Here is a 15,186-nt window from a genome sequence, read left to right as displayed (position 1 = left end):
TATTCTTTCCTCCCGTCCCCGAGACTCTTCCCCAGCTGCTCCGTCCACCCCGGCGGCCCCCCGGCTGCCCCAGCCCTTGAACTGCTAATACCTTCCCACGTGAAAGAATCCTCCCTTGCCTCCCATCCCACAGAAGACAGCTGCAGCGTGAGCTGGCCCCTCCCTCTCTCCCCCTGCACTTCCCTGTGCCCTAGAGAGAGCCATGTCACACCACATCGGAGCCTTTTCTGTTTATAAATAGCAAAACTGCCAAGCGACGTGGTGGTCGCTGAGCGAACTGGTAATTAAAGCTGCCCCTGGCTGACACAGTTCCTTTATTCCGTCGACACAGTTTTGTTGAAGGAACCAGTTTCACAACCACAACCCTCCATTTAGGTCTTAAATTCAAAGGATGGAATTTTAATGTAAGTTGAATTGTAAAGCCCACCTTGATTTTCAAACGACAGATGTGTGGTCAGATGCTGTTTTAAACCAACAAAGACATTAAGCTTGGAGAACACAAAGGGCATCTGAGTAGCTTTATTTTGTAAACAGGCAGCGGTAGATAGCAGACTCTAGAAGAGAAGTGAGTTCATTTTAGTCCCAGAGTATGAAATCAATGCTTGAAAGCAGGCGTGTTTGTGGGTTTCTTGTGTGAGCTTTTGGAACCAAGTGCATACATCCTAAACAACACTGGAGCTTTGGAGGCGCTATGTTTCAAAGTGTTTGGTCAGTGATTTCTTTAATGAACCCTTTCCGAGTGCTTACCGTGCACCAGGATTTGGGCTAGGTGCTTTATAAATATTAAGTATATCAATCCTCAGCTCGATGAATGTCAGCTCTATGGATAGGGATCCTGTTTACCCCATTTTAAGATGAGAACACTGAGGCACGGGTTAAATGATTTACCGCAGGTCACATAGCTAGTAAATATCAGAGCCAGCATTCAAACCCCGAGTTGTCGTCCTTGACTTCTGGGCCCCGCTGCTTCTCCAGAGCATACTGACGATGAATGGGAGACGTCTTTTACGAGATGAGGCTAACACTCCAGAAGCCAAGCCCGATGTCCCTACCCGTACATTTATTTACATGCCCTTTTACCCGGCCATTTTCCTGATTTCAAGGCTCTTACTTTACCAAGCACTTGAAGAACTTTCATGCCATTTGCCTGTTTTATTCTGTAGCTGATGACCAAGCATTCCTGGCAGATTATTTGCCCACAATGTGGTTTTGCTTATGAAACGTTTTTTGAATCTCACTCTCAAAAGACATTAAATCGATCTCCACTTCCAAGCAATTTTCTTTAATAATCGTGTCCAAATAGTTGGAAAATACCATTCAAAGTACCAATATAATTAAAGCTTGACTTCCTCTGGTACTTAAGTGCCAGAGATACCAAAAACATGTAGGTACTGAAGGATTTAGGAGGTCAATCTTTCAAATTAAGGGAGATCTGAGCCTTCTTATAAAAAAAAATTATTTATTTAATACTAGTCCTAGAAACTTAAAAATATCCAAAGTTGAGAAAAATGATGACCTATTTCTGTTTTCCAAACCCACCTTAGTTATTTTTTTTTACCATAACTCAGATCTCAGCAAAAGCATCTCATAGGGGAAATGGAAAAATGATAAAGAATTCTAGCCTGAATATTTCTGATAAGGATGTTGTAAGAAACACTCATGTGGGGGCGCCTGGGTGGCTCAGTCGGTTAAGCGACTGCCTTCGGCTCAGGTCATGATCCTGGAGTCCCTGGATCGAGTCCCGCATCGGGCTCCCTGCTCGGCAGGGAGTCTGCTTCTCCCTCTCCCACTCCCCATTTGTGTTCCCTCTCTCGCTGTGTCTTTCTCTGTCAAATAAATAAATACAATCTTTAAAAAAAAAGAAAAAAAGAAAAAAAAAGAAACACTCATGTGCTTTTATATTTTTTCCTCCTAGGCTCCTAAGTGATGGTTAGTGACCTCATTTAAGCTACCTTTTCTTTTTTCTTTCTTTCTTTTTTTTTTTTAAGATTTATTTCTCTATTTGAGAGAGAGAGAGCGTGGGGGGGGGTGGGCAGCAGAGGAAGGTGGGGAGAGAGAGAATCTTAGGCAGGCTCCACGCCCCACACATCACCCAACTCGGGGCTCGATCTCACAACCCTGAGATCATAACTCAAGCCAAAGTCAAGAGCAGGAGATTTAACCGACTGAGCCGCCCAGGCACCCCTAAGCTACCTTTTCTAGAACCCCTAATAACAAACAGTTAACAGGGTGAATAAGGTGCTCCACCATTTTCTCCAGACAATTAGGCAGTCACTTCATTTAACTTCCCCACCTACCATGTTCCACTGCCCTTAACAGCCTGCAGGTAACCAGCTTATATGTTTTAACTACGTGTAAACTACCCCTAACTAAAATAAGCGTTAATCTTATTTTGTTTTACCCACAAGCAACCTTAGGCCACAGGGTATGGTCTGCAAGGAGGATTCTTCTTTGTACTGGTCAATGCTGGGTTTTACAGACAAATTAACTGCCTCCCTGCTCTTTGTCAGCAAAACAACTTTAAAAGCTCCCTTCACTGCGTACAGGATGCCTCTCCTCCAACAAGATAAAGTTCAAAAATGTCCACTAAGAGTATTCACATTCTCAGTGTCTGATCACAATGTAGAGAGCTAGTCACCTTTCCCAGACACAGGTCCCTGCTGGAGGCTCGCGCAGACAACCACCTCCAGGGAGGCCGTATTGCACACCGACGATGCATTCCCCACCGTGGTCCCTACAGCATATGGGCCATTCGGGAGCTTGTGTAGGAAATCATCCCCCGAAAGACAAAGGAAAACGTTCACGTCGACTCCTCCCCAGGGCTTAACTGACTTCAGCAGTCACCAGGGAGAAAAGCTTGTTATTAAGGGAAGACAAAGAAAATCAAGCATTTCTCAGTGAAGAGGGCATCGGACCAAAAGTTAAATTTGGCAGCCCTGGGGATACAAAGTTAAATGAGTACTGAAATTTTTGAAAATAGAAAATGATGGCCGTGGGGGGGTTCGGGAGTGGGGTTGAGTAAAGCAGAAGAATTATGAAGATCGGGAGCATATTGCTAATTCAAGGGGGTAAAGAAAGCCATCTTTATTTCCTACTAGCTTATATTGTGGACTTTTAAAAATGAACACTTTGAGAATTTACTGTACCCCTAGCTCTTCAATAACTTCTTTTGGCCATTTACATCAATCAGAAGAGGTGGGGAAAGGAGAAGGAACCCCAGAACCTTACCAGCTCCCCCTCTCTGAACAATTGGGATAACATTTCATAAAAAGGCCCACACTTTTATCCCAAAATGAGTAATAATGCTTTAAAAAAATAATAAACTACAGGAAAATGCTAGTATTACATACATATTTTTAGGTAGAAGTGCTCTTTCTTACTATGATACAGTGATCAAAAAACATAAAGACAGGGGCACCTGGGTGGCACAGTCGGCTGGGGTCATAATCTTGGGGTTGTGGGATCGAGCCCCCATCCAGCTCTGTGCTCAGTGTGGAGTCTGCTTGGGATTCTCTCTCCCTCTCCCTCTGCCCCACCCGCTCGTGTTCTCTCTCTCTCTCAAATAAATAAGTCTTTAAAAAAAAACAACCCATAAAGACAAAAATTAAAGATTCAGCTATATAAAAATATGAAATTTCTGTTTGATAAAAATATCAGTTTAAAAGCTAACAGGGGCATCTGGCTGGCTCAGTAGGTAGAGTGTGCAACTCTTGATCTCAGTTGTGCATTCAAGCCCCATGTTGGGTATGGAGATTAGATTACTTAAAAGTAAAATCTTTAAAAAGAAAGAAAGAATAAGAGCTAAGCACAAAGCAGGAAAATAATTATGGTGTATGACAAAGTTCTATATAAAGAACTCAACAAATCAATAAGGACCATACTAGGCAGGGGACCTTACAGGTGCCTCCTCCTTGTAAGAAAAATATAAATAGCCAATAAACACTTAAAAATTTTTACCTTCTTTAATAATTAAAGGAATACAAATTAAAAGAATCAAAAGACAGGTTTCACCCTAAACTGTCCAGGGTTAAAAACTTTGCTATCCTCTAGAGTCTTTGATAGTATGAAGAAACAACTACTCATGTATTTTGGTGTGACATATTCAAGGGCAAAAATACCCATGAAAACTTTAAGTCCTTACAGCTTCCGAGCCAGCATCCCACTGCTAGGAAGTTAACCCCTGGAAGTATGCACACTGGTGAGACAGGATACCTGCACAAAGATACTTACTGAAGCAAATTCTTTATCAGAACAACAAGAAAGAGAATAAAACTAAATTTCCATCACTATGGGATTGATAAGCTAAAAAACATCAGTCAAATGGAACACTCTAGGGCTCCTTTGTAAAATAAGCAGGGTTTAGGGGCACCAGGCTGGCTCAGTTGGATGAGCCTGTGACTCTTGATCTCGGGGTTGTGAGTTTGAGCCCCAAGTTGGGGATAGAGAGTACCATAAACAAACTAACTAACTAAAAAAATGAGAGGGTTTATATCCACTGAGATGAAAAGAAGCCTATGCTATATTTTTAGGTGGAAGTACCTTATAGAAGAATATGTATAAAATATGCAGAATAGGGGGGCACCTGCGTGGCTCAGTCAGTTAAGCATCTGCCTTCGGGCAGTTCATGTTCCCAGGGTCCTGGGGTCAAACCCCGCATGGGGCTCCCTACTCAGCGGGGAGTCTGCTTCTCCTTCTGCCTCTCCCCCTGCTCTCTCTCTCTCTCAAATAAAATCTTCTTTTATTTTTTTTTTTTAAAGATTTATTTATTTATTTGAGAGAGCGAGAATGAGAGAGAGTACATGAGGGAGAAGCAGGCTCCTCGCTGAGCAGGGAGCCCGATGCGGGACTCGATCCCGGGACTCCAGGATCATGACCTGAGCCGAAGGCAGTTGCTTAACCAACTGAGCCACCCAGGCGCCCTAAAATCTTATTTTAAAAAGCAGAATAGGGACACCTGGGTGGCTCAGTTGATTGAGCATCCTACTCTTGATCTCAGCTCAGGTCTTGATCTCAGGGTCGTGAGTTGAGCCCCACATTGGGCTCCGTGCTGGGTGTGGAGCTACTTAAAGAAAAAAAAAAAAGAACATGCAGAATATATAGAATAATCATACTTTGGGGGAGGGGAGTATGCTTGTGTGCATGTCCATAATAAAAAGAATACACAGCAAACAATAATGAGTGAAAGTGGCCCTGGGGACTTCTGCGGTTTTGATGAACAATGTCTGCATTGCTTGAACTTTTATTAGCATTTTATTTTTATAACCAGAAAAAAGAATATGGTATACAAAATTTTTTAAATGAGGTAGCCTCAGTAAAAGCATGCAGAAAACAAAACAGTCACCCCACAGAGATCACCTGGGTCAAGCTAGACCAGGCCAGAAAGTCCCAAATAAGGATAAAGAGGGGCTGGAGGATGGTGAGCTTGTTACAAGGCAGAGCATGTATGTACAGGAACACTGAAGACAAGCCCACATCTAAGCCCGGAGTTCTGAGGGCATAGAGACCAGATGGAAAACAGGGTCCTAGGAAGGGAGCGAAGATAAGCATCCAGGGGCCCTCAGCCAAGAGGAAGGGAGAAGCAGGAAGGGATTCCAGACTGCGAGTCCAGTACAGATGGATGGATTTGCGCCAGTGACACAGAGCTTGGTCTGAAGCCAAAAGTTGCTGCTTCCTGTCCTTAGTAAGATGAGGAGCGCTGGCGGGAACGCAGAGGGAAGCAAGGCTCTGTAGGTGGTGGTAGCTGTTGGTGTTGGCAAAAAAGGCTAGGATTGCTTCCCAGCTGGCTTTCAGTTTGCTCTTCTAAGTCACAGGTAATTAGACACATTTGAATGTGTCTTGAGGAGTCTTCCAGAACGTAATGGCTTTGTTGTGGTCCCCTCACCAATTACCTGTATTTTCAGGAACTTGTCCAAGCTTTCCTTTATTTACCCATTCGCCTCAATTTTCACTGAGTGCTCCGTGCAGGTTTCCAAGCTAAGTATGGAGTTGGTTGGTGGAGGTGAATAATAAAGGTGGTTCTGGCACAGTTTCTTGGCCCAAGGAATTCCCAGGCTGGTGGTAGAATAAAGAGAGTGAGACAATCACACACTTAGGGTATAGTGTGATAGCAAACTAACTCAAAGTCAGTTTTTGCATGGGCATGTCTACTATAATGCCTACTATAATCCCTACAATCCCTACTGTAATATCTACCATGCCTGACACATAGTAGCTATCTAATGAAGTATTACTATTCTTATTATCAAAGTGCCATAAAATGAATATAAGTAAAGTACAATATAAATCAAAGATTCTTTCCCATGAATGGAAAAATAAGAATGATAATATCTCACAGAATTATTGTGAAGGTTAGAAATAATGTTTTCCTTCAAATTACTTAAACATACAAAGAATAACCACTGCTAAACTCTACGAGTAGCTGAAGTAAACATGAAAACAATTGCTGCTTATTCTTTAAAAAAAACAAAAACAAAAAACCAACAGCACCGTTGTTGCTTTTTTTTTGGATGCACAAGAGTGGGTAGTAAATGTTTCTCCAAAGAACGTTCAGTGGACTTTTTTATTGCCACGTGCACCCACCAAATAGGAGTGTTAGGAATTCTTGGCCTTAGAGCATTTCTGGTCTATGAAGCTGTTTGTTTCTTGCTTAACATAAAATCTTTCTGTAGCATATTTTGAAAAATCCATTGGAAGTAATACTGTATTTCCACCCAAATTTGCTCGCAATAGGGAAGGGGGCTCAAATCCTTTCTAAGAGTCTTGGGTCGGGAGGGGGGAGGAGGGGGGTCTTAGGCCGGTGGTATCATCAAGATACTAACCACTTAGGATATACTAGGATATGTGGCCCAAGGAAAACAAAATTATCTGGGCCTGATAAATCGCCTTTTACCCCATGAGAAAGGTCCCCAGTCTTCAACCTGAATGATCAAGGATGAATTGGTACTGGCCGATACCTTCTTGGTCCACTGATACAAGGCGGCTCTAGCCCTGCACCTGTCCCCACCCTCAGCCTGGCCTTAGCATGGACTTGGTGGTTCAATCCATCAATAAATAAGACTTCACTGAACATCCTTTATGTGGTCACGATGGTGTTCAGCTCTGTAAGAGCTATGCCAAACAGGGAGTGCCCTCGGGTTGGCTCTGCCAGGAGATAGCTCATTGAACTGCCTGAGCTGTGGAGTCTTGCTCTTCAGTCCTTCTCTGTGCTTCGCTTCCAGAGGGTTCCACATCTAACAAAGATTCTGGCCAAGAGTCAGAGTCTATCCCAGAGTATACAGCAGAAGAGGAGCGAGAAGACAATCGGTTGTGGAGGACGGTGGTGATTGGAGAACAGGAACAACGGATTGACATGAAGGTCATCGAGCCCTACAGGAGAGTCATTTCTCATGGAGGTAGTCAAGCTTTGTGAATCGGGGAGGTGGGGACCAGGGCAGCCGTATATATATATATATATATATATATATATATATATATATTTTTTTTTTTTTAATTAGAAAATGAAACTAGGGTTCTCTGCATCATGACATCCTCAAAACCTATTCTGCAATCAGTATTCAGGGGACTGTAGAGCTAAGTAAATTACCTCAGACTTAATTCTATAAATACTGCAAAGCCTATGTAAAAAATAGCTCTCCGATGTGAAAACTGCTTTTTCACACCACATATCTGACAGCTATAATCTTCTGGGCAAATTTCTTGAAAACTATAGTTGTCCAATTTAATGATATCTGTTTGGAATTCATATGGGTCAGTCGTAGGGTATTTTTTATTGAACATTGTTAACATACGATATTATATTAGTTTTAAGTGTACATCATAGGGATTTGACACACACACATATATATACATTATGAAATGCTCAACAGACTTCCAGTTATAAAATAAATGAGCCACGGAAATGAGTAGGTACAGCACAGGGAATACAGTCAATAGTATTGTAATAACGTTGTATGGTGACAGATGGTGACTACACTCACCGTGTTTGGGGGGTTGAACTGAATCGCTTCCGAGTCTCTACTACCATAGCCCTGTAGTAAGATCACTACCCCAGAGGTGCTTCTCCTAACAAAACAGTCTTTCGAATCCTCTTAGGAGCTTTAGGAAATCTCTTCAGACTCGGCCTGGTTGTTCTTTTCCCCTACCTGAAGTTTGCTTTTCTATAGACTCCATTACATCCGGGCCCGACAACAGGCATTTCTGGTAAAAGCCTCCACCTCCTTAGGGAGGGACAAGGGAGAGAAAAAAAATTGTGTTCCGTATTTCCAGTGCTTTTTAGGAGCTCCAGGAGCCTTGATTAATTTTGGAATCACAAAAAGTCAGATGAGCACAAGCAACGCATTTAATGTGTCAACTTCAGAAAACGGCTTTTTTTATTTTTCTGCTGCATGCACTCCTTTCCTGCAGGCCTGAGGCACCACCCTAAACACTCAGCTGTTCCAGAAAAAGTGTAAGCTGACAAGGCAATTGTTCTTTCTTCCTTAACAAGGACAGGGAAATAAGTATCTTGGTGCTGCATTAAACCCATAGCTTTTGTTTTCTAACGAGCAGAAGGACATTTTGTTTTTTCCAATCAAACTTCCCTCCACCAGCCGATTATCCATCTTCCACCCTTGCATTGCTCCCTCCACGTAAGTATCAGCATCGGCCAGGGATCCCCACCTTGAGAGTGAAAGAAAATGCCCATAGGTGCCCCTGGCCATGACCTTCCTTTGCCCTGCCTCACTCTTTGTGACCTGAAATGGTAATATGGCCCATGATAGCTGCTGTGGGGCTGAAAGCCGTTCCCTCTAAGGGAAACCTTTCCACAGCCCTGCAGAATGAAAGCGGGCCTGCTCATGCTGCAGGGGACAGACCACAGGCCCTAGAGTCGACCCTTCCGTTCTTATGACGCAAACCACAACCTGAACATCATCCCAGATCTTCCCAGAAGCTCATCCTTCCTTTGCACCACCCACCGGGTATTTCTGGTTTGTTTGCTTTTTGGAAATAAAAAGAAAACAAAACGGAGGCTGACAATAAAAGTAGCCCGTGCCCATTCCAAAAAAGGTCAAAAACGGGAGAAAAGTCTGTCGAAGTAAATCAGAGTCACCCAGTGATAATCCATATGAATGTTTACCACTCTGGTCTTAAATGAAGAGCCCCTTTGTTGTGAAGAAGGGGCCTCATGGCCTCTCTGTTTTCCTGAGGCCGGATTATCTTTCCTTTCCCTGGCAGACTCACCTGCTTGTTCTTTCAACCCCGGCGAAAGCAGGTGGGTTGGGTGAGAGGGTTGAGCCCATCTATCCGCTGATCTGCTGCTCGAATCAGGAAAGATCATCAACACAGCAGGGTCAAAACAAAGCCACTGCTTCTGCCTCTCACACTCCTGTGACAATGCAGCGCACCCCTCAGGGATAACGTGGTTTGCTGTGCCCTGCAAACTTGCCCCCCGCGCCCCACCCCCGCTCCCCCGGCGTCTGCTCCCCTCCGTTCTGTGTCCATGAGCCCAGTTTTGTCCGTGTGACTGTCCAGTTTGTGTGGAAGAAAAGGCCGCCTTTCCTCTGCCCGGCTGCCCCCCGCCCCCCCCCCGGCCTTCTCCAGGCGCTGGCCTGCATGAGTGCGCCTCTGGCTTCACCCCCACCCCTCCCCAGCCAGGACGGTAGCCGCCTCTCCCCACGCCCTGAGCCGCTTTTGTGCTCTGTAGGTAAAGACAATGCAGATTTTAGTTCTGAATTTGCCAGAGCTGGGCCCGCTGTGTTGGAAGCTGACACCACCTTCTTAGGCTCTAAGGATCGTCAGGCAGTTCTCCCTAGAGACCAATCCGTTGCATTTGTGAGCCTGGCTTCTGATGAGCCTTTAAGACGGAGCGCTCCATAGTGGGCCTGGGTCTCGTCTGGGTGTCTGCCATTTTGCTCTGACGAGGTTTTCCCATTGAGGCCAACAGGAAAGGGGTGGCAGTATAGTGCTCAGCGTTAACTGCAAGATGGGGGTCATGAAAACCGCTGCCTCACTTGGCTGCAAAGCCAGGCTCTGCCAGGAGTCCCTACCAGTTGGGCATAGGCGTGAGAGCAGAATGGAGACAAATAGTTCAGTCTTCAGCTTTGGTGACCTTGATGTAAGAGGCCTTGTACGTACGCCTTGTACGTATACAGAGGAACAGAGTTCAAGCCCGGTCTTTGCTGCTAATTACTCTATGACCTTGGTACGTGACCTGACATCTCGGGCCTCAACTATGTCATCAGTCAAAAGAGGGTGATCTCAGAATCAGTGTCACCTCCCATGAGCCCATGAGCAATATTCCTGTTACCTGCTTCAATAAAAGGACCAAGAGAGATCTGGGTGGGTTTGATCAACAATAGTGTGGGGTCACGGTAAGGCCAGAAACTGGCTTTTTTGACCTTGGAACAGAGGATGCATTTAAATAACATAGGACGGTCACACCAAAGCATTATAATGAGAAGTTTCCTTTCTTCTTTCTTTACTTCTCTTATTTCATTATAGGAGATTCAGGTAACTCCTCTGCAGTGTTGCTGAACAAATGGCCCCGGAAAGAATGAGGAGAAGAGTTGCAGGCTGGTGTGTGTGTGTGTATGTTTTGGTTGCGACTGTGACATCTTCCCTTCTCTCTCCATTCCATTTGCTGGCCATCAAATTTGTGTTACGTCCCTTTCCTCTCTGTTCTGCCTCAGGTAAGGTTTGCATTATTGCTGCAGAGGGTCTCAGGAGGCCCCCTGGTGGGATTGCGCATGCACCTCCACGCACACACCCCGAACTCACCTCCTGGTTACTAAGAAGAGAGTCAGATAAAACACATGTTTTAAAAAACCGAACTTCAAATGAATTATTCAGCTGCTGGAAGCCAACTTCACTTGAGTAAGCTGCATAGTTAACATCGAAATTGGCTTAGCTGACCCCCTTGAAGGCATTTGTGGGGGACAAAAAGCAAGTGGGACTACTCACTCCCGCGATTGCCCTTTGCCAGCAATGATTATCTGAAGTATCTCCAGAGCCTAATTACAGTGGCACCAGATCTTGGTTTGGAAGGAAAACTTCCATGAAGATATCTTTTTCTTCTAGTTCCTTCTGACATCTTAGGTCTTACCTCCTCCTGTTCTCTTCCTCTGTCTTTTGCCTCTTCCCTTCCTACATCTCCTCTCCCCAAAAGTACAAAAATCCACCTTCATTTGTAAATTTCAGGAAGTTTTCTATAAAGAGACGTTCCTGACTTAGACAATGACCAAGAAGTGGTGAGCTGATTCTTCAGTATTCCTTCGATTACATGAACCTAAATGAATACAACACCACAGCATTCCAAGGACAGACACACTGACGCAAAGAGCTGAAGTGCCATTTAAGATGACCAGTTCTGAAGTACTGTTTATAAACCTCAAACTGTTCTTTAAAAAAAAAAAAAAAATCTTAGAAATTCTCCAGAAACAGAAAAAGAAATCAAAGTAGCTGCATGGTCATGGCCTTGAAATTATCTTGACACCCTGGGGCCAGGCAGCTCCTCCTAGAAAGATGCTTTTTGAAAGGATGCTTTTGTACTTGTTTGTAAGTTGGATTCATTACTTCTGTTATCTCTTTTAATGGACCCGGTCCTTGTCATTGAGCTGAGTCCAAATTGCATACTTTTGTGGTGTTAGCATTAGCGGATCAAAGGGGCTTTACCCTTTGTGGGTTTTCATTCGGTTATGAACCTGCTTAAATGCAATTGTTTGGTGAAACAAACTCTCCTTGTATTAAAATAAATCTCCTTCTGCCATTGGAGAAGGAGATTTATTTCCTTCACATCTCATTCAAAAAAGAAGTTGGTAAATACCCACATGTTGGAAAAGACAAAACAAGGCAAATAATCCATAGGGAAGCTACCCCAATGTGGTTTTGCAAACATGCGTTACATCAGGTGTGTACTTACATGGGCAGCATCTTCTAAGACGTGGAGAGTAAACACTGCATACAACAACCTCAGATTAGTCATACACACAAACCCATAATTTGATATATTTTTAGTTGGTATCACTCTCTGCCCCCACCTCTTTTGTGGTAGTGTCATGCTCTCTCTTTGTAGAGAACATCTTATTAAACTGCTTTTCAAGAGTTAAGCCCATCCAAGTCTATATCCAGCCAGTATTTTACTGCCGTGTAATCACCAGAGGGGTATTTAGAGTCCTGGGGAAAAAAAAAAAATGAAAACGCACTGAGTTCTGATGAGGCTGGCGGGTAGGTCCTATCCGCCTCCTCAGAGCTCTGAGGCAGCTCTGTCTAATGATTCTGAAATCCAGAACTGTTGTGATAGGACAGAAATGCCAAGTGCTGAAAAAGGGATATTTAAAAAAAAGGAAACACAGTGGGGCGCCTGGGTGGCTCACTGGGTTAAGGGGCCGACTCGACTTCGGCTCAGGTCATGATCTCAGGGTCATGAGATTGAGCCCTGTGTCGGGCACAGAGCAGAACATGGGGCCTGCTCAGGATTCTCCCTCTCTCTCTCCCTCTGCCCCTTCCCCCACTTGTGCACGTGATCTCTCTCTCTCTCTCTCTCTAAAATAAATAAGTCTCAAAAAAAATGAAAACAGTGCATTGCTTCCATTTTTAAGTCTGACAGACACGTGAGATTCCACTCATTAACCTGTGGGGTTTGACCAACAGCTGCCATGAGTTTCAAAAGATGAGCTCTGAGGGAACACAGAGCTTAAAGAAGGGGACAGAGCTCTCAGATGTGGGTAAAGTGTCCTGAGATGTCCCTACATTGTCCTTGACTCTCAGGAGTTCCACACTTGCCTTTTATCTTCTCAGCACCACATGCAAGTAGACCTCCACCTTCGTTCCCTGTCCATGTTACCTACCAGGAAGTAATTCTCAAGTTTTCCCCAAAGCATGTATTTTCATAAAACTCAGAGAGGTCAGCTTTAACCAGGCTCTTCTTGAGTTTGCTCCTTTTTAAAAAGACAGGGCTCTGAATTCTGTGCTCAGTTATTCTAGGCCTGGCCAGAACTTTCCATGTGTCCCTGCACTGTCTGTTGAATCTGGAGACACCAGGGATGCCACAGGCAAGTGAACCAGTCCTCAGAATCAAAGTAAAGGTACTTTTACTTGTCAGCTTACTAGTATCTGGTCACTGGAGTACGTGTATCTGATTATATTGCAGTTCAGTGACTAGATTTTCCCTTTAAATTAGCCAGAGTCTAAAATTAAAAAACGCTAAAGAGGATCAAACAGAACTTCTCAGCCGGTAAAGGACAGAAGCATTATATAAATTAGAAACCCAGAAGTCAACCCATCCTTTGATATGTTGAATATTTATATACCCCATTCATGACGATGTACAACACATATAATCGTCCACAAGTGGATATACTATATATGCAAATATATTCACACTGTATATTTAAGACTCTATATAACATACACTTTAACTCCTGAAAAGTAAGTTTATGTGTTTATACATATAGAAGGATAGTCGATCTAATACTCACTTAAAGATGCATCTCTTACATCCATATACACACACTTGTCAGGGCTTCCAGATTTGTCCTTTAGGTTAAATATTATTAAGAGCTTTCAGCTGGGTTACAAATGTCTTTCTGTTTGTCCCCCAGGCTACTATGGGGATGGCCTAAATGCCATCATTGTGTTTGCTGCCTGTTTTCTGCCAGACAGCAGCCGGGCGGATTACCACTATGTCATGGAAAATCTTTTCCTGTGAGTGATACTTCTGACAAAGTGCTTTCAGTGAATGTCTGTGGCATGTCATGGCAGATAGAGCATCTTTAAGAAGAGGAAGTAGATGATGTAGAATATTCTTGGCCTTTGATGAAAAGTCAATGAAATCTCTGTCAAGGAATATTGCTCAAGAGGCTAAAACCTTTCAAAGAACTCTTTTGTCAGCAGGATGAATTGAAAACAAAATGAACACAGTTTTGCCTGCACTCTGAAATTTTGTAACATTTCCTTTGGGTAAAGTGTTACTTTTGTTCCTCCATAACATGTTCTTGGTCAGTCAGCTGGTGATAATCCAGGTTCATTTATATCATTCACTTGGGCCCTTGGTATATGATAACATGGTTGACATTTTTGAAATTCAGGTTCTAACCTACACATTTTTTTAGTGTACCTTCATTAAAAAAAAAAAAAAAAAAAGATAACCGTACAAATAAATGAGCAATACTCACTCTCAGGGAAATCATCTTAGGAAACTGCATTCTTTTCAAGGTAAAGAGGTAATATGCACGACCATTCTTCAATGGCATACTCCCTATAATTTAAATGTTATATAATTAGAGTGTAAATAAGATGAACTGTTTCACGTGGGGAAATGAAAACACTCCTCTTCCTTCCTGTGATCAGATATGTAATAAGTACTTTAGAGCTGATGGTAGCTGAGGACTATATGATTGTGTACTTGAACGGAGCAACCCCAAGACGGAAGATGCCAGGGCTGGGCTGGATGAAGAAATGCTACCAGATGATTGACAGGCGGTATGTGGGCTCCATTATTTAATCCCTGTTTTGACTTCCTCGGTAACTCCCATTTCTAATTCCCTGTCATCTACCAAGAACGTGATCACGTTTTAGGAACACTGAACTATGCAGAGCTGAGATAATAAATTATAAGTATATAAAAATATTAAGAAAAGTGTCACTTGATGCCCCAAATCTGAAATAAATCTAGATTCTGTTAGATGTTTTCATCTCAAACCTGATGACCAAGTCTGTCCTAAACTATGCATATGCCTTTGCCACATGGAGGTGCAATTTATATTGATAAACCAGAGTAGCCACGATTCTTTACTGGTTCACATGATCTTGATGCTGCTTTATGTGCACTGGGACTGTTTTGGTTTGGGCAACTGTCGTGCTCGTATTTCATTATTCACTGATGATTCAAGTTAACCGCTCACCCATTTGGTGCCTTGTGCACCTTTTCGTCAAGATACTTTACTTCCATCCATACTGGCTGGACTAAAACAAAACACGTTATATTGCCAGCAACAGGAAAATTATCATAAATATACAGACTTATGGTGTCTATGATAAGTGTGGTATCCCCTCAGATGTGGCTCCTTGCATGATCTTATATTAACAAAGATCCATTTGATGATCCAAACATTTATAAAGCAGCATTGCTAATGCTGAAAAACATGCCTGAATGTCAAGAGCATTAAAATGGTAGCCTGAATGACAAATAACCACATGATACACTGTTTC

At 43.2% G+C, this 15,186-nt stretch overlaps 1 protein-coding gene across 8 annotated transcripts in view; it reads left to right on the top strand.

Moving 5' to 3' along the window:
• The window catches only part of PRUNE2 (prune homolog 2 with BCH domain), a 260,505-nt gene that overhangs the window by 223,850 nt on the left and 21,469 nt on the right, over positions 1-15,186 (top strand). For 7 of the 8 annotated variants that reach the window (XM_064579598.1, XM_064579595.1, XM_064579596.1 and 4 more), the window contains 3 exons: positions 7,218-7,391; positions 13,578-13,680; positions 14,326-14,457. In XM_064579598.1, coding sequence (XP_064435668.1) covers positions 7,218-7,391; positions 13,578-13,680; positions 14,326-14,457 — 409 coding nt within the window. Of the gene's footprint in view, positions 1-7,217; positions 7,392-10,479; positions 10,667-13,577; positions 13,681-14,325; positions 14,458-15,186 lie in introns of those variants that run through there. The other variant, XM_064579600.1, reaches the window with a different exon arrangement.

This window comes from Mirounga angustirostris, unplaced genomic scaffold (assembly GCF_029215605.1).
Source record: "Mirounga angustirostris isolate CCGP_5_RB_7025 unplaced genomic scaffold, mMirAng1.0.hap1 SCAF_15, whole genome shotgun sequence".
NCBI classification, from domain to species: Eukaryota; Metazoa; Chordata; class Mammalia; order Carnivora; family Phocidae; genus Mirounga; species Mirounga angustirostris.
This window is presented reverse-complemented; position numbering and strand designations above follow the sequence as displayed.